The sequence below is a fragment of the Pongo pygmaeus genome, chromosome 4, assembly GCF_028885625.2.
Source record: "Pongo pygmaeus isolate AG05252 chromosome 4, NHGRI_mPonPyg2-v2.0_pri, whole genome shotgun sequence".
Taxonomy (NCBI): Eukaryota; Metazoa; Chordata; class Mammalia; order Primates; family Hominidae; genus Pongo; species Pongo pygmaeus.
In genome coordinates, this window is record NC_072377.2 from 107023815 (window position 1) to 107043261 (window position 19447).

General features: G+C 36.0%; 1 protein-coding gene across 50 annotated transcripts in view; it reads left to right on the forward strand.

Annotated features, from left to right (window-relative positions):
- Nucleotides 1-19447, forward strand: part of PAM (peptidylglycine alpha-amidating monooxygenase) — a 275240-nt gene that overhangs the window by 211104 nt on the left and 44689 nt on the right. For 29 of the 50 annotated variants that reach the window (XM_054489035.2, XM_054489037.2, XM_054489041.2 and 26 more), the window contains one exon: nucleotides 8572-8892. The exons of the other annotated variants lie outside the window; for them this stretch is intronic. In XM_054489035.2, the coding sequence (XP_054345010.1) occupies nucleotides 8572-8892 (321 nt within the window). The remainder of the gene's footprint in view (nucleotides 1-8571; nucleotides 8893-19447) is intronic. 50 annotated transcript variants of the gene reach the window in all.

Genomic DNA, 19447 nt, shown 5'->3' on the forward strand with positions numbered 1-19447 from the left:
CCTCATATAATCAATCTTTCTACTCAAAGGTCAGCATAAGCTACTGTATTCCCAAGTCAGAGAGAACATGACAAAAATATAATTTATTAAGGGAAAATACTCCATGACCCCAGATAGTTAAAGGTCTTCGGACACCTTCTGTGAAACAGTAATTTCACAGTGGTTTTATGCTAACAAAAATGAATCACCATTGGCATGTTTTATCAAATAAGCAGAATCAAGGGAACAAGGTTGCCAGTTAAAAACACAATAGTCTACTGTCAAAGCCTGCTAAAGTTACAGTTGTAAACAGTTTATGGGAAGAGTTAAATAAAGGCTGGGCATGGTAGCTAAAATTTATATTTCATTGATTTGTTCAAAATAGAGCATTCCTTTGATCCTCTAATAAAACACAAATAATTTTAGTAACATCTTCTTAACTAATTCCAAGCACTCTCTAGGCCACTTTGCTGTTTTAAAGAAGATACAGATTTTGTTTGTATGCCTATTCACTAAAAATTTATTGGTTTGTTATGATTTATGAGCACTTCACAAGTCTTTATTTATTGAACTCATCTATCAAACACAATTCTAAATACCCCCCAAGGCTCTGGGAAGCTGACTGAATGCTGTTTTGAATTGGTTTCCTAATAACGGAATAGGCAGATGTGAATGATCATTTATCACACAGTTAGGCTTTCCAATATAGATATGTGTGCATGGTAGTTATGAAAACCATCGTCTTCTATCTTCTCCTTTTTTATATTTGTCTCATTTTCTTAAAAAGGAAGAAAAGTTGATTTCTGATTGTTTTTCAATCAAATGAGCCCTATAAGGGGAAGAAATAATAAAGTTCACTTCATTTGTGATCCTTGAGCTGGTCACCGTGGTCATGTGTTTTATTTATCTAAGGCTAGAGAATAAACGTTGTGGGATAGTAATAAGTAAACAATCAATAAACCAAATTGACTTTAACCCGAAGGGAAAATCAGTTAAGACTAGGTCATAAAACAAATTATTAAATTCTAAAAAGAGATGCTTTTATTTTTCCACTCCTCATATCCCTCTCATTAATCAGTTATGTTCCATGGCTCTAATCATGTTAACTTGGTTACTTGGCATATTTTGTCAGTGGTTAAACTGCTGCTGAACATCCTATTTACTCTCCTTATGTTATAGAAATCACAGCAATAAGCAGTAACAAGAGCTGGGTTTTTTTAGGTAATGAAGAACTAGTAATGTGTGTGGGAAATGGGAATTTATATTCTGGAAAGTTCTGAGAGGTACTTGATCATTTTTAAAAAATAATAGCACCTGCCACATTAAGATTTTACAATTTCTAAAAAATTAGATAGTTATTTTTTTCTATCCAGTAATCTTAAAGCATTTTTTAAAAAAACCTTCATATGTATACATGTGCCATGCTGGTGTGCTGCACCCACTAACTCGTTATCTTGTAACTAACCTGCACATTGCGCACATGTACCATAAAACCTAAAGTATAATAATAATAAAAATAAATAAATAAATAAATAAATAAATAAATAAATAAAACCTTCATAGGACAATTTTTCAATGTATATTTCATCTATTTTAGTTTTTCTCATCATATTCCTGAAAGTAAATCAGAGAAATTTCCATGCTGGGAGCAGGGAATAATGAGTGGTCCCTGATAATAGAAAAATGTCCACTGATCCACAAAGCAGTTAATGCAAGCACACAACTTACGAACTTTAAGTTTAATTGGTGGTGTTATTAGATTCCCATGTACTATGCTGCATTCCTTTTCTCAACACATTAGCTGCTACTATAGTTGTGTTTTCCATATACCAAACTCACGCAATTGAATTACTTAAAAGATCTAGAGCATTTGGGTATTTTATAAGAATCAAAAGTTGAGGGAAGAAAATTTAAAAATGGGAAATTACTGCAGCCTAAAATCATCAAGGAAATATTTTTATCTCTACTAATGCAGATGCAAGGGTTGACATTTTTAACAAATTATTATTCATCCCATAATTGCTTATTGAGTATTTGCTAGGATAGGGAAAGTACTAATCTCTGGAACTATGACAAGAAATAAGAAATGAGAGGGACTTTTTTATATAAAACTACATTTGTATCTTCTAATTTCTCCCTTCCCAGAGATAATTTAAATATACAGAAAGTATTTTTAGAACATCTTAAAGAATTTGGTCATACATGTAAGGTACATTTTTTTAAGTCAAAGAAAACTAGTCTTTTTTTTTTTTTTTTTTTTTTTGAGATGGAGTCTTGCACTGTCGCCCAGGCTGGAGTGCAGTGGCACTATCTCAGCTCACTGCAACCTCCACCTCCCAGATTCAAGCAATTCTCCTGTCTCAGCCTCCTGAGTAGCTGGGATTACAGGTGCCCGCCACCACCCCCGGCTAATTTTTGTATTTTTGGTAGAGATGGGGTTTCACCTTGTTGGCCAGGCTGGTCTCGAACTCCTGACCTCAAGTGATAGGCCTGTCTTGGCTTCCCAAAGTGCTGGGATTACAGGCATGAGCCATGGTGCCCAGCCAAAAACTAGTCATTTTTTAAGCTAGTTTTGTGCAAATTGCTATGGTGTGTATGTATTGAACAGTTTGCACGTTTCTTGTGTTACGATATGGACAAGATAGACCAGGATATGACAAAGAGAAACCCAGTTAAAGAGTAAACCTAGCACTTGAGCTCAGAAGATGGTTAATTTAAAAAGAAAAACAATAATTAAGTTTTTTATAGTAAGATTGACAAGTTTGAGATGAATGTATAGGAAAAAGTTTAATGGCCAGTACAGAAAAGACAGGGAAACCTGAATCCAGTCTAGTGAGCAGTTTGAAGGGCAACTGTCATTCAGACCGTCTCCTTCAAATCCCAGTTCAATTTCCTACCAGCTGTGCAGGTTAGTACTGTACCTTTTGTTTCCTCATATAAAATGAGGACAATAATTATTTAATAGAGATTAAATGTATTAAACAGTATAAAGCATTCAGCAAAGTGAATGGATCATGCTAAGCTCTCAAGAAATTTTAGCTGCCATTGTTATTATTTTCTATAGTTTATATTGTTCTGAATATGTTAACTCTGTCAACAATTGGTAAGCAGCAAACATCTCCATTTTTCTAGGACTGTCCCAGTTTATGCCTAGTATAAATATTATTAACACCCCTTTCCTTTTAAAAAGTATTCTAGTTTGAGAAACAAATTATATGGTCACCTTAGCAGGGAGTCCCAGAATAGAAATAGAAAATACCACCCAGAATATACCCAAGGATTTTAAATCATTCTACTGTAAAGACACATGCACACATACGTTTATTGCAGCACTATTCCCAATAGCGAAGACTTGGAACCAACCCAAATGCTCATCAGTGATACACTGGATAAAGAAAATGGGGCACATATACACCATGGAATACTATGCAGCCATAAAAAAGGATGAGTGCATGTCCTTTGCAGGGACATGGATGAAGCTGGAAATATAATTCTCAGCAAACTAACACAGGAACAGAAAACCAAACACTGCATTTTCTCATTCATAAGTGGGAGGTGAACAATGAGAACACTTGGGAACAGGGAGGGGAACATCACACACCAGTGCCTGTCGGGGGGTAGGGGGCTAGGGGAGGGATAGCATTAGGAGAAATACCTAATGTAGATGACGGGTTGATGGGTGCAGCAAACCACCATGGCATGTGGATACCTATGTAACAAACCTGCACATTCTGCACATGTATCCCAGAACTTAAAAGTATAATAAAAAATGCCACAAATCAAAATCAAAGTTAGTCCAGTGGGAAAAAAAAAGAAAAGAAAACACCACTCAGAAATATATAGCTGAACAGAGCTGCGGAAAAGGTAGCTATGGGGATATAACCCAGGAGTGTCCAAGGTGGGTAGGGTGTCATCAATCACACATCAGTTCCGTAGAGGTAGAGCCACTTTTAATACCATCCTAGACAGATTTTGTCATCCAGAGCAGAGATGGGGGTCCTTTCTGAAGAAGGAGAAGAGTCTTTTACTATGACAATCAAAGGATAAGATTCCCAAATGAGTACTGGTGGTAAGGAGGGAAAAGTTGATGTTGCAAATCAGCCTAGGTTGGACCTTGTGATTCACTGGTTAGAGAGAGAAGAATACAGTTTTCTGAGTTGATTTACTCAAAAAAGTGTCATCACTAAGAGAGATACTATTAAAAGGTTAAAATATGGTGAGAAGATTAAGAGCTCCATTTTAGACTTTTTAAGTTCAAATGAGACAGATAGACATCCAAGTGGGATTTTCCAGAAGACAGTTTTGTAACACCAGTTTGGTGTTAGGAGAGCTCCAGGCTTGGTAGTCGTGTGCCTAGAGGTGGTAGCTTAAGTTTTGTAAGTGACTGAGATCACTTAGTAGGAAGAGGCTTTAGCCAGGGGAAAAATGTTTCAGGGACAGACTTCCCAAAACACCAGCCTTTTTTACATGATGGACAGTAAAAAGACGAAGCACAGATGATAGGTGGAGAAGACCTGTAAAGAACAACATTATAAGGAGAGAGGTTCTGAAGGGAACTTTCAACAGGGCTACAGCCTCCCAGTAGATCAAAATAAAGAGTCTATTAGCATTGGCAATTAGGATCCCTTACCTCTTGAAGAAGTCATACAATGGTGAAATAGGAAGTGGAAAGAAATGCGTCTAATTTAGGGAGGGAAAAGGATGTAAGGAAGAATGAATCAGCAAGTAGCCCTGCACCATCCAATATGGTAAACACTAGGTGAAGATATTTATGTTTTGAATATAAATTAATTCAAAGTAAAAAATTAAAAATTAAGTTTCTCAGGTGCACTAGCCATTTACAAAGTACTCAGCCCCATGTTTCTGTCTAGCAGCTATTAGGTTGGACAGTGCAGACAGATTACATCCATTATTACAGAAAATTCTTTTGGACAGTGTTGGAGCTTGTAAAGGAAGAGAGAAGATGGAAAAGCCTGAAGGATATGTTGTGTCAGAGGAGAGTCTCTCCCCACCTCCACAACAGCTCAAGCCCTAAGTGAGTGTATGTATAGCCTGTGAGTCAGATATGAGGTAAAGAAGTTGTATTTATTAATAAAAAAGAAAAGAGAGAAGACAGGAGAGGCTTTAGGGAATTCTGGAGGAATGGCATTCAGAACAGTGGAGTAGAGAGAGTTCTTTTTCCAAAGATATGCTAAAAGAGATGGAGAAGGTACAGATACAGCCTCCTTTGGCAAAGCCAGAAACCAATTAGCTGTAGTAGCCACAGTAACTTATTAAGAAAATAGAGGGCTAGAAACCTAAAAGGGCTTTTTTAAAATTTTATTTATTTATTTATTTTTTGAGACTGAGTCTCGCTCTGTCTCCCAGGCTGGAGTGCAGTGGCACGATATCAGCTCACTGCAAACTCTGCCTCTGGGGTTCAAGCAATTCTTGTGCCTCTGCCTCCTAAGTAGCTGGGATTACAGGTGCCCACCACCACACCTGGCTAATTTTTGTATTTTTAGTAGAGATGGGGTTTCACCATGTAGGCCAGGCTGTTCTCAAACTCCTGACCTCAAGTAATCCGCCTGCCTTGGCCTCCCAAAGTGCTGGGATTACAGGCATGAGCCACCGTGCCCAGCCCTAAAAGGGCTTTTTGTTTTCTATTACAAAAATCCAAATGCTGGACTAGGAAAAAGGAGCTGATTTTTAAAATATTATGTAAACCACAGGTTGAAGCAGATGCATGTTGCAATTAGTTTGTTTTTTCAGTTAGTAATTATAATAGCTATAATTTAGTGACACGTACTTTATGATATGTACTGGACTGGGTATTTTAATATTAACTGTCTTCTTTAAATCTACAGAGTAATTTCTAAAGATTATTGTCACTATCTTTATTAAGTTAAGTAGAATTTACTTAAAGGCACAAAGTAGAATTTCTTAGAGGCACAGAAATAGGGTTTGATGTGTATTTGAATTGAGGAGTTGCCATACAGGGAAAGACCAGAGTGCTATAGGTGCACCCAGCAGAGACCCCTGAGTTGAATTGTCAAGGAAGGCTTTTTTGATGTGACACCTAAGATCTGAAAGTTGAGGAGCTAGTTTGTTAGTGGGGAGGGAGTGGTCCAGGCAGAAGAAACAACATCTTCTTAGAGTTGATATTCAAGGAAATGAAAAGCCAATATAAGTGGAACATAAACTGAAAAGAAAAAGGAAGCGTTGAGAGATGACACAGGGGTCAGGACCACCAACTTGCTTTATTTATGTTCTACTCCATCTGTTATATTCATTAGATGTATTCTCTAAATAAACATCTTAATGTGACTAAGAAAATTGGTTAAGATTTCAGGATTCCATATTATATCCAGTACACTAGAAGAGGAAAAAACTCTTTCTGGTTTGCACATAGGAATGTAAGAGATAGCCATCTAGTGGTCTCTCTCTCATGTAACGAGATGTTTGTACAGATTCTGCTCTGAAACTTTATTCTGGCAAGGCCTGTGCAACTGTGCAGCCAAGCCTGTTACATTATTTTAACAATTTTTGCTTTCCTAACCCAATAACAATTTTAAATGATAAATTCACATGAGCTGGAGTGCTCTACCTTTGGTATTTTATCACAGCTTTTAGATTTCCTCTTACAAACCTGAATGACTATGCATGGTTCTGAACCTGTCTTCCTGCATCAAGACTACCCTAAACACAGAGGTTGCAGTGAGCCAAGATTGTGCCACTGTACTCCAGCCTGAGCGAAAGAGAGAGACCCTGTCTCAATAACAATAATAGCTTAAACATACGGATTCAAGTTTTTATTTAATTTTAATTTTTTTTTAGATGAGGCCTGTCTCTGTCACTCAAGCTGGAGTACAGTGGCGTGATCATAGCTCACTGCAGCCTTGAACTCCTGAGCTCAAGCAGTCCTCCCACTTTAGCCTCCCAAGTGGTGAGGACTATAATTGAATGCCACCACACCCAGCTAATTTTTTTATTTCTTAAAGAGATGGGGTCTCACTCTGTTGCCCAGGCTGGTCTCGAGCTCCTGGGCTCAAGCGATCCTCCTGCCTGGGCCTCCCAAAGTGCTGGGATTACAAATGTAAGCCTCCACTCCCAGCCTCAAGTTTTTAAATAATGGCTTATCTCTCCCCGAAATACTCTCGTATTTTATTTTCTAAATAAGACGTTTCATTGTACAAGCACATGAAACTATTTATATTTAATGTGTGGTACATGAGAATTTAGCAGTAATGTACTGTATTAATTTTTCTTTTGTGAGGCAGAATGCCACTGTGCCCTAACAGATTTGGTTGACTTACAATTTGCTTTGTTTATTTTACTGAGGTTGGCCCTATTACTTGGTAATTATTTTCTGATTGAAGATTTCACCTGGGATAAGCTGATTTCACTGGCAAGAATTGAAAACCTACTTTGAAACATTAAACCAAGACTATTTGTAAACATGACAGAATCTCTTAGCATCATTTTGGAAAGACTTCATCTCCCCTTGCACCACTTTCTTAATAATATATTCTTCAGTGAAATACATCATGGCTAAACCAGTTATCATTTTCATTTCCTAATGGTCATGAAAAGAGATTTTATAAATGTTTTCTAATTGTGCTGCAAATGTAATTAAAACATAAGCAACAGGACTCCATAGTCGTAAGTAATTTCATCATTAGCAGCACCTAGTATAGGATGAGGAAAAGGAAGAACTGGTGGTTGCCCTTGGGTTTGGTGTAGGAGAGCAGATTTGTGTTTTCATTGAGAATATGTTTACCATTCACACAGTTGATATAAATGGATTTGAAGTCATCATGGAAATGATGAGGGTTAAAATACTTCATGAAATTTCTGTGGTCATATTTTGTATATGTGATAATATTTTACAAATAATTTGCTTTCATGGAATTGGAGTCCCATACCCAAGTTTACTCCTTAATACAGGAAGGCATAGAATGCATTTTAGTGATGAATCACCCTAATGATATCAGTTTATTAAAATCTTTTCCTTTGTTTGAAGCTGATTTAAAAGTATCCTTTGCTCAAAAAATTATTTTTCTCACTTGCTCATTTTTTGTTTAAGAGAAACAACTAGAGCTTACAGTAGCACTGCTAACAAAATAATAATAAAATTTAGGTTTCCCAGTTGTCAAATGGATACGTATTTACTTGTGTTTTACAGGAAATGTATATTTCCTGCTCAAGAAATGTATATTTCATTTCTTGTGGCTTACACTTTAATAGGTTTTTAAAGACAACTGCAAAGAGTTTCTTGTGCAGATAGCTGTTATCTAATGTAGCTATTGATGATATTTTATTTTAGAAATCTGATGAAACCATTTATTGAAATGTGCCATGCAATTACATAAGCATTATTTTTTTCTACTAATTTGTCAATAGATGTTATACATAAAGAAATAGATGATATGTGAAATAAAGTATTTCACTGGTCTAGGAACTTTTCTCTTTTTTTTCCTCCTATGCTTAAAAGTCTGAGTGCAAACTTCTCTCTTATGAGAAATGAGTAGATACTTTTTAAAGCACCAAATTTTGTAAATTTTGCAATTTTATCTACCCTCCACGCCCTTATCTCTTCTCTTTTTTCCACAGGTGATTTCTATTTACTACTTTCCAAGCTGCTAGGAGAAAGGGAAGATGTTGTTCATGTGCACAAATATAATCCTACAGAAAAGGCAGAATCAGAGTCAGACCTGGTAGCTGAGATTGCAAATGTAGTCCAAAAAAAGGATCTTGGTCGGTCTGATGCCAAAGAGGGTGCAGAACATGAGAGGGGTAATGCTATTCTTGTCAGAGACAGAATTCACAAATTCCACAGACTAGTATCTACCTTGAGGCCACCAGAGAGCAAAGTTTTCTCATTACAGCAGCCCCCACCTGGTGAAGGCACCTGGGAACCAGAACACACAGGAGGTGCGTGTAGGGTTTCTTTTAAGCAATAAAGTGTGAAATGCTACAATCCACATTAGCAAAACCTGAAGGGAATAAGAATTAATGGGTGAAAAAATTCATCAATGAAAAGGACTTATCATTAGAAAAAATATTACTCAGATTTGGGCTATCAGATAACATCTTTGAAGATTTGTCTTTTGTTTTAGTTTTGGTCTATTACTGCATAAATTTAGTGTCTATTCTATTGGTGAGCCAGAACTACAAGGACCAAAAAATATTTGGATCATTTGGGGGAAGGAGGCATACGAAATTCAGGATAAAAATTCTTACAATTGAATATTTTTCATTTTGCTCAGTGGAAATACATTGAAAATTCAAAACCTGATATGTAAAGTCCCAGTTTGAGAAATGCTCATATACTGTCTCCTTGTAAGGTAATTAAATTCCTCTCAAAGGAATCTTACACTTTCAACATTCTCATCCAGTTGACTTGTAAAATATAACCATTTTTACGATATTTCTTAAGTTTCATTATCGATTACAATCTTAATTGGAAAGTTGAGTATTTCTGAAGGGACCTCTACTAAGTCAATAACTATCAGATTTATCTTTATTTCTAGCCCAAATAGGCTTCCATAAGTAGAAGAAAATACCTTATTCCCTTCAGGTTTCCGTACCAGCAAGCTATGGATGCCTCATCTTTGTCTTTAATTGTGTTGTGGCCTCTGTGATATTGTGTTTCATGTTACGTGCTAATGTGGAAAGCCAGATAATACAGCATGTGGAGATAATCTCCAAAAAAGTAACGGATATGCGTGCATGGCAGCTGTCCATGTGTGGGTTGGAATGGCACAGGCTGCCAGCTTGATGTTTTCAAATTCAGCTTTGTAGGAGGCCATAAATTATTCAATACCCAGCTGATTTTTATTTAAAATTGAAAAAAATTAGCATGCAGTGCCTTTTGCTCACATGAGAGTTTCAAAGCATAGTCCATTGGTACTGGTCTAATGGTTCCTGTGAGATGTTAACCGGAACCTGGATTTTTAACTTTTCGTGTTTAAACAGGATCAGCCCTGCTCTAGCTCATTCTGGATTTGTCGAATAAAACTGTGTTTCTCGTGAGGTAGTCCCTGGACCTCCTTGCCTCAGAATCACCTAGGATGCGTAAGAAAAATTTAGACCCTGAATCCTATCAAAGAACAACTGAATCAGCATTTCTGAGTATGATGCCTAGAAATTTGCAGTTTATCATGCCCCTATCCATTTCAAAACACACAGGAATGTCTGCCTGAACTTATATTTTAAGGACAGTGAATTGTAACCCAGACAACATGGAAATATAAAAGGGAAAAGAGCCTCTTTGGTGGGAATACAATTGTGTTCATGTGTGAAATGTGAGTTGCAGCATGCTTTATTTATTCCATGACTTGTCTTTGTTATTCTTGGATTTGAAATGATATCATGGTCATTTGTAGGCATCAAGAGCGTCAGTGTCCCAGTCAGAATTTGACTTAAGATACTGCATTTCTGAAACTTACTCAGTTTTTGTACGAAATAAACCCTTAAAATACCTAAGTGCATGTACTTAGCAAATGTCCTCATACTTTCCAAAGTGGTCAAATGGTAGTGCTCAAGAGAAAAATGCTTCTCTAGGATCTGTTTAGGGAAATTTCCTTCCTGTGAATGTCACTGAAGTGAATAACAATGAGTCATAGAAACATACAGCACAACTGCAAATTAAGAAAGGAACATGTATTTCCTTTCTAAAATAATTTAATGTTATTTCACTACTCTAATTACAAAAACTTTTAAAAAATAAAATGCAAAACAGAAAAACTCATATTTAGGCTATTTCTAAAAGGCTTTTTCTTAATTCTCTTTCACCATTTACTGTAATGCAGTGTAATATCTAACTTTAATCGATGCTGTTTCATTCCTTTGGGTAAGCCAGAGGAAAACCTATCCTCGGGAAGCTTCCGTTTTGCAAAAAATAAAGTAGGAAGTTATTAGCATATAAGGCCCTAATAAAACTTATTAGTAATCTAATTAATGTCTAGTCCTCAAGGTATAGTCAAAGAGAGTAAATTTGATGGATAATCTTCCATTGTTTCTTTCATACCCTTTCTTTACTCCAGGAAAAGCTGAGAATGAGCCTAATGGTCGGAGGAATTAACTGTTTCCCCAAGTGCCTAATTTACTATAAGGAATTGTATTTGCTGCATAGAAGAAAGTAACTTTTTGTATGAGATTATTATAAAAACAAAAATGTCAGGCTGGTCTGTTGCTTAATATTATAGCTCATACTTATTTCAGATATCTTTGACATCTATTGTTAATTTTCACATAAAGAAGCTGAAGCCAGAATTTAACCTATTTGAATGAGGTCACAGATCTAAATCTAAAACTTGGGCTTTATTATTTCCAATGTGCATCTTCTAGTTTCTTACATTTCAATACAGTTGTGCTCAATCAAAGAGATCCTAATGAGCTTGCCCAATTAAGATAAACTTCCCAAGAACACTGGACCCTCACTGCTTAGAAGATGGAGATTTCTATTCAGAACCCTGATCTGATGTCCCCAGTTGTTGACACCAGCATAATCTAATACAATGGTGTTTTCTGCAGCAGTATTTTAGGTTTCATCAGTTGTTCTATATGTTGGAACTGTAATATGGTGATGAAGCCCATCCAGTTGACCTGAGAGTTCAAAGGTGAAATTAATAGATCAGCTCAAAAATCTGGGTGTGACTATATGGTAGGCCTAGGAACACCTGAAGGTTTCAAAAACCATACTATTTTCTGAACCTTTAGTTTGGTCAGAATTCCACTTGTTTTCCACCCTGGCATCTGCCTTTAAAACTGGGTTCTCCACCTCATTATGGGTTGGATATCAGTGGTCACCAAACTACATGAAGAAGACAATAGAATGATATCTTCTGACTTTGCACAGCAGAGAAAGTCCTTATCCTTCCCCAGAACAAGACAGTTAAATACTGTGTCTTATTGTATCTCTAGGAGTACAAATATCTGCGAATAGCATTTTTTTTTAGGTTTTATCTTCATGATTTTTGGTGAAGATCTGAAAACTCTGAACAATTGTGAAAACAGCATTAGCAACAGAAACTTCCTGGACAAGTTCAGATAGACTAGACCAGAGGTTTTCAAACTGTTGTTTGAAAGGAGATGCATCAAGTAGGAGGTAATAGTCACAGGCTTCCCAACACACACACACACACACACACACACACACATACACACACAAAATACAGCTTCCCCAAAAGCAGTTCTGTATGTGGCCAAAATCAAATTTGGAAACTACTTCATGGAGACACTATAATATAGAATATTGCAGGTCCAGGTACCCGACTGCCTGGTGGCTTTGAATTCCAGCTATACAGTTTTCTATGTGGTCTCTAGGCAAGTATAAAAAAATTCTCTGGGCTTTAGTTTTCTCATCTATAAAATGAGGATTATAATAGTATACTCCTTGCAGAGTTCAAGTGAGGGTCAAATGATATTATACATGCAAAGTGCTTTGAACAGTGTCGGCATGCAGAAAGCATTTAAAAATGTTATAATACATTAACAATTGTGACTATTATTGCTACCATTACTGTCACGTTATGTTAGATTGAGATTTTTAAAAATGAAATACCAAAGTGTAAATATTGATTACTTGATCTTAAGCAGCATTTGTGAGACAGAGAATTTTCTTGCAGTATGCAGGAAAGCAGCAAAATTTGGCACTCTAAGTTGATAAGTTGAGAAAAAAGTGACTTGGCAGTGTTTTATCACAGTGGGAGCTTGTGGCTCTTCAAACATTTGATCACTTACATTGATCTACCTTGATATTTGCATGTGATATATGACATACAGTGTGAAAATGCTAACCTCAATGAACTAAGAAGCAGATGCACTTCTTTTTAAACTTAGTATAGTTCAGTTTCTATCATTAATAGTTTAGATAGAGATAGCATTAATAGAGTAGAAACAAAATCTTAGGTATTTTTATTCTAGTTGCCCTCTGGAAACTAGACTCATTGAACATTTAAAAAGTAGAACTAGCTATTCTAGTGGCAGATTTGATTGGACTACCACATACTTGCATGTGGAAGCCTGATTCAGTATGTAGTACAAACCTCTGGATGTGAGAAAATACACCTGCATTTGTGTGACAATTCTGATCAGATAAGAGGATTCAGAAGGTGTTCAATTATTCTTATGATACATTTAGTTTTTTCTTCATTTCTATGAACAACTTATACTTAATTTCAGAGTCCATTCTTATATTTCAGTCATAGTCTTACCTCTAGGTTCAAGTCTTGCAGAATTTTCAGGGTAAAATAAACCATTCAGTTGGCTGAATTTTGATCTCTGAGGGGAGGAGAATGGTTAAAAAAAAAACACGTATACATAGCACTTACTTTGAGCCAAGCTTAGTGTTTTAGATGCATTGATTTATTAGAGAGGAAGAAAGTGATGAAAGGTTAAGTCATGTGTCCAAAATTCCACAGCTCAAGAAACCAAGATGCAAAGCCAAGCAGACTTGCTCCCGAGTCTTGCTTCTTAATCACTCTGTTATTCTGCATCACACACACACACACACACACACACACACACACACACAAATACCCTAGATATACAAATAGGAAGATGATTTTTTTCCAGTCATCTAATTATCTCAGGCTACAATTGTAATAACTACAGGTATTATAGATGTATTGGTCATGGTTTCTTGGTCAGTATTCAGCCAGTTTGGCCAATATGAAAATCTCATTTGCAATTAAAGAAACTTTAAAAAGGAAAAGAATCCTGCTAATGCTTTTGAGCCCCTATTTATATGGTAAATCTCTTCCTCACTTAACTCCCATTAAATGAAGCATTATAATTAATTCTTGTTTTCTTTCTTACTTTGGTATAAATATTTCTACAATAGTTTTCGTTAATTATAGTTACTGCTGGCATTTCTGATGAATAACAATCCCTGACCAAAATAAGACATCCTTTTCTCAAAAGATGAAAATTTACAAGTACAGAAAAAGCAAGCACCATATTTTGTTTTTGTTGAAGTCTTCTAGTGATTTTTTTCAGTTCTATTTCTTAAAATTAAATGTGAAGAGCCTTGTTACACTGAAATTAATTCATAGTTCTGGGTTTGAATTTTTTCCTCAAATTTAGCTCTGTTAGTCTTTATGTAACACAGATAAATGAATGCCCTTTCAAATACTTACTAATAATTTCATGTGAATGCAACAGTGATCACTAATATTAATCTCTTTCTGGAAAAGTGTAATTTATTAATCTTTTTCATGATTAATTGATGCAATTTTAATAGCAGTATTTAATTTTTTTCTAAAAGTAGTAACTTATTTTTCTGAATATATGGCAGGATATGCGGCTGTACATTAACCTTTATAATAAATGTAAGGATTCTTTATAGAATAATATAATTTATTTATCATAAAAAGTGTTATATGTCATTGGAAAAATATTTTAAGATTTCAGGGGTTCTTTCAACTTTTTAATCATCTTTTAGAAACAAAAACAAATTTGTATCAAAGCTACTAGGATCAGTAGCTAATGTATATCTACCTTATTTTTCTAAAAGTATTGTTTCCAGTAATATGTTCTCAACTCCAGATTTAAAAACAAGCAATCAAGCTTGAAATAATTCTATCATTTGCTATCTGAATTTAGAGCAACTGACAAAGTTGGGAATGACTTGCCCAAGGTCATGGGTAAGAAATTTGTATTTAATTTTTAGGCTAACACTGTAAATCTGTAGCATTAACTAGTCATGTATTGAATCATTTCTTAAATAATAACTAAGAGAAATCTGAACTAGAATTTTTAACTTCTCTATCATCAAAAGTGTTTAAGGTAGAACTGAAATATATTTTATCATATAATTTCTTTAATAAGGATTTGAAATTGTCCTTAATTGGGGATTAGAAAATAATTATCCCTGAAATTGAGGCCTAAAGTCTGGCTCAAGGCTGAAGTTCCTTTCCTGTCAAGTGAGACAGTTATGTGGAATAATTCCGATACAGTTCTAGCATTCTCTGATTCTCATGTCATCATGAGCAGGAATTGGAACAATAATCAATATTAATTCCACCTACATACACACTAGTCCTAAATCACTGCCTTTATTCTTGATCATTTCATCATATAGGGAATAGCCTTTAACTACCTGATAATTAAAAATATGGTGACACTGGAAGCAAAAATATTAATTAACTTAGCTAATATTCACAGAAAGAAAACATGGAGTTTTTCCTTAACTATCCTAGAATTTCTGGTTAATAAAGAGACTCAGATCCTGAAAGTTTTGAACACTTGGCTAAGTAATGTAAGTGTGCAAAGACAATTTAAAATAAAATAACAATAATGTAATATAATTTTTCCAAACATTCAGTACTAAAAGAACCAGCTTGCTCATGGTGTTAGACTTCATACATTTTTTTACACATCATCTTTCCTGTTTTGAAAATTCACTAAAGGTGTATATTTTCATAAATATGTTCTAGATATTTACATTAATTTTCCTTCTTGGACATTTCCAACCTACAAGGGTTCTAATATGTGACAAATGAGTGTTTTTGTAATTGGTGAAGATAGGCTCAAAACAACCTATGTGTCCGTATTTTTTTGCAGACTTCTGAGCACTTACCAGTTTAAGGGCATATGATAGTTGAGATCATTCATAGCCAGATTAAAGTTCTTTAAACAGTATTTCCAATATTTTATGAAATTCATATTTGACCCCAAAATAATGCAATTTTTTAGACGTTGTATATTTTCTGTCAGAATAGTAACTCTGCATCTTCATGAGCACTTAGCTCCCAGTACCTAGTTGGTAGGCCACTGAATAGAAAGGTTCCAGAGGCCATTATATGTGTTTATTGTCTTTATTGATAGTAGTCAGCCAATTAGCATTTTCATTGAGTATTCTCATAGTATCTTCAGCATTCTGCTATGGGTGAAAAGGTAGTACAGATGAATTATAAGGTTGTAGGGGAGTTTGAATGCTAATTGATACCATAAACAAGTAGAGACTAAAACATAGACTTTAGTTTAATGCATTTATGAGGCCATACAGTAAGTAGGCCAGGCCCTGTGTGACAGTTGGTGACAAAACCATGAATAAGGGATGATCCTTGCCCTTGAAGAATTCTGTCTAGTTGTAGTGGTTCTGAGCTCTGAGAACGTGATGAAAGCAATTAAATATCTGCATTGTCATGAGCTTTGAGTTTCCCTTGGAACCCATCTAGAAGTTTCAGGAGTGGTGAATGAGTACCGAATTATGACAACTACATGAGAGAAAAATGAATGAAGTGCAATCTGAGATTCGAGCAACTTTGAAATCATTTTAAACATTTGGTGGGGGAATGACTTATTCATCTGTTGATTTATCTAGTCATTTCTAAATCTAATGCCTATACTCTGTTTCCAGAGTTCACTTTCAAAAATACAGCATTAATCATGTCACCCCATGTTTTAAATTTCCCATGGACATATACCATCAGAGAGCCAAAGACAGTTCCTCCCCACCCAGCACTGCCCCTGCCAGTGCCTGCCCACATCATTGAGGCCTGGGGACCAACCCAGCCTGCCAGAGTCCAGACACATTGTCCAGGGATCTGAGGATTCACCCGCCCTGCCTACCACCACTGGTGTCTGTGCACTCCTCCCAGGGGTCTAAGGATGGGTCTGTCAAGCCTGCCATCACCACTGCTGCCAGCACCCACCTACATAAGCCACATGGGGGCCTGAGGACTGGTCCTCCCAGCCCACTACCACCACTGCTGGTGTCCATGTGTACAACTTGGGGATCTGAGGATAGGTTCAGTGCTGATACTGCCTTTACTGATGCCATGCATGCCACCCCTGGGCCCAAGGACCTAACTGCCCATCCAGCCCACCACTGCCACTGCCAGAACCTGAGTAAGTTGCCTGGACCTGCTACCACTGATACCTGCACACACCACCTAGGGGCCTAAAGTCTGCTCAGCTCACTGTTGGCAGCAGTGGGGCCCAAGGATCAACCCATCTTGTGTCCTTGTCCTCAGCAAAGCCTCACCTTAGCTTCTGCTAAAAACTGCAGCCTAAGCTGCTGAGGAACTCAGAGACACCACTGATGCTGATTATAGCCAAAGAAATCATACAGAGACTACTGTGTCCACTTAGAAGTAAAACCAAACCACCCTATTCAGCCAACACTATAGTTCATCTATAAAGAAAAACATTTTTCCTTATGAAACCCAATCTATAAAACTGGAAGAAGCAACTGTTATACCACATATAGAGGTATCAATGTAAGGACACAAGAAACATGAAAAGGAAACATACCTCTAATGGAACACAATAATTCTTCAGCAACAGACTCAACAAAAAAGAAATCTATGAAATTCCTGAAAAAGAATTCAACATAATGATATTAAAGAAGCTCAGTAAAATAGAAGAGAACACAGATAAACAATACAAAGAATTCAGAAAAACAGCTTATGATCTGAATGAGAAATTTGACAAAGAGATATTATAAAAAAGAGTGAAACAGAAATCCTGGAACTGAAGAATTTAATCAAATGAAATAAAAAGTACAGCTGAGAGCTTCAACAATAGACTAGATCAAGTGGAAGGAAGAATTTCTGAATATGAAGACATCTTTTAAAATAACCCAGGAAGGCCAGGCATGGTGGTTTATGCCTGTAATCCCACAGTTTGGGAGACTGAGGCGGGTACATTGCTTGAGGCCAGGAGTTTGAGACCACCTGGCCAACATGGCAAAACCCCATGTCTACTAAAAATAATAAAAATAAAAATAGCCAGACGGGGTGGCTTGTGCCTATAATTCCAGCTACTCAGGAGGCTGAGGCATAAGAATCACTTGAACCCAGGAGGTGGAGGTTGCAGTGAGCCAAGGTAGCACCACTGCACTCCATCCTGGATGACAGAGTGAGACTGTCCCCCCCACCCCCCAAAAAAAAAAAACAGATTTTAAAAAGAAAAAAACATATTTAGAAATGAAGAAAACCTACATAATATGATATATAGGACACTGTAAACTGACCAAATATCCTAATTTTTATTGTTCTAGAAGGTGTAGAGATGGGCAAAGGCATAGAAAACCTGTTTAATGAAATAACAGTTGAAAACTTCCCGTTTTGAAAAAGATACAGATATCCAGATACAGGAATCCCAGTGATCCCCAAATAGCTTCAACATAAAGGATCTTCTCCAAGACACATTATAGTGGAATTTTCAAAAGTTATAAACAAAGACTAAATTCTAAAAACATCAAGAGTAAAGCATCAAGTCACATATAAGGAAACCCCCTTCGGACTAACAGCAACTTTCTCAGCTAAAACCTTACAGATCAGGAGACAGTGTAAATTGATATATTCAAAGTGTTAAAAGCAAAAAACAATTCATCCAAGAATACTATTCCCAGCAAAGTTTTCCCAGACAAGCAAAACTTGAGGGAATTCATTAGAATTAGAACATCTCTACAAGAAATGCATAAGGAAGTCCAGATTTTACCTCTATAAGCAAAACAATATCTACCATCACAAAAACACAAAAATAAAATTCAGTGGCAGAGCAGACACAAATGAGAAAGAGAAAGGACTCAAGTGTTGCCACTGCAAAAAAACATCAAACCACAATGAGAAACAATAAGAAAGAAAGGAAAAAAAGGCTATACAAAACAACCAGAAAACAGTTAACAAAATGACAAAAATAAATCTTCACCTACCGATAATAACCTTGAATATAAATGGATTAAATTTCTCACTTAAAATATATAGACTGCCTTAATGGAGAGAAATACATAACCCAACTATTTGCTGTTAGTAAAAACTCACTTCACCTGTAAAGTAGCATAAAGACTGAAAGTGAAGGGATGGTAAAATATATTCCATGCAAATGAAAAACAAAAACAAGCACAAGTAGCTATAGTTGTATAAGACTTTAAGAATTGTAAAAACAACAACAACAATGAAGATGATCATTATATAATGACAAAGAGATCAATTCAGCAAGAGGATATACCAGTTCTAAATATATATGCATATGCATCACTGGAGCGCAGAGATATATAAAGGAAATATTATTTAACCTAAAGGGTGAGATAGACTCCAACACAATAATGGTTGGGGACCTCAACCATTGTCAGCATCGGACAGAACATGCAGACAGAAAATAAACATTGGATTGAAACTGCGCTTTAGACCAAATTGGCCTAACAGACATTTACAGAACATTTTATCTAACAGCTGGAGAATGCGCATTCTTTTTATCAGCACATGTAACATTCTCCAGGATAGACCATGTGTTAGGCCATAAAACAAGTCTCAACAAAATTTTAAAAATAGAAATTATATCAAGTATCTTCTTAGACCACAAAGGAAAAAACTAGAATTCAATAACAAGAAGAACTTTGGAAGCTGTACAAATACGTGGAAAGTAAACAACATGCTCATGCCCAACTATTGGGTCCGTGAAGAAATTATGAAGGAAATAAAAAAAATTTGAAACAAATGAAAATGGAAACACAATGTACCAAAACCTATGG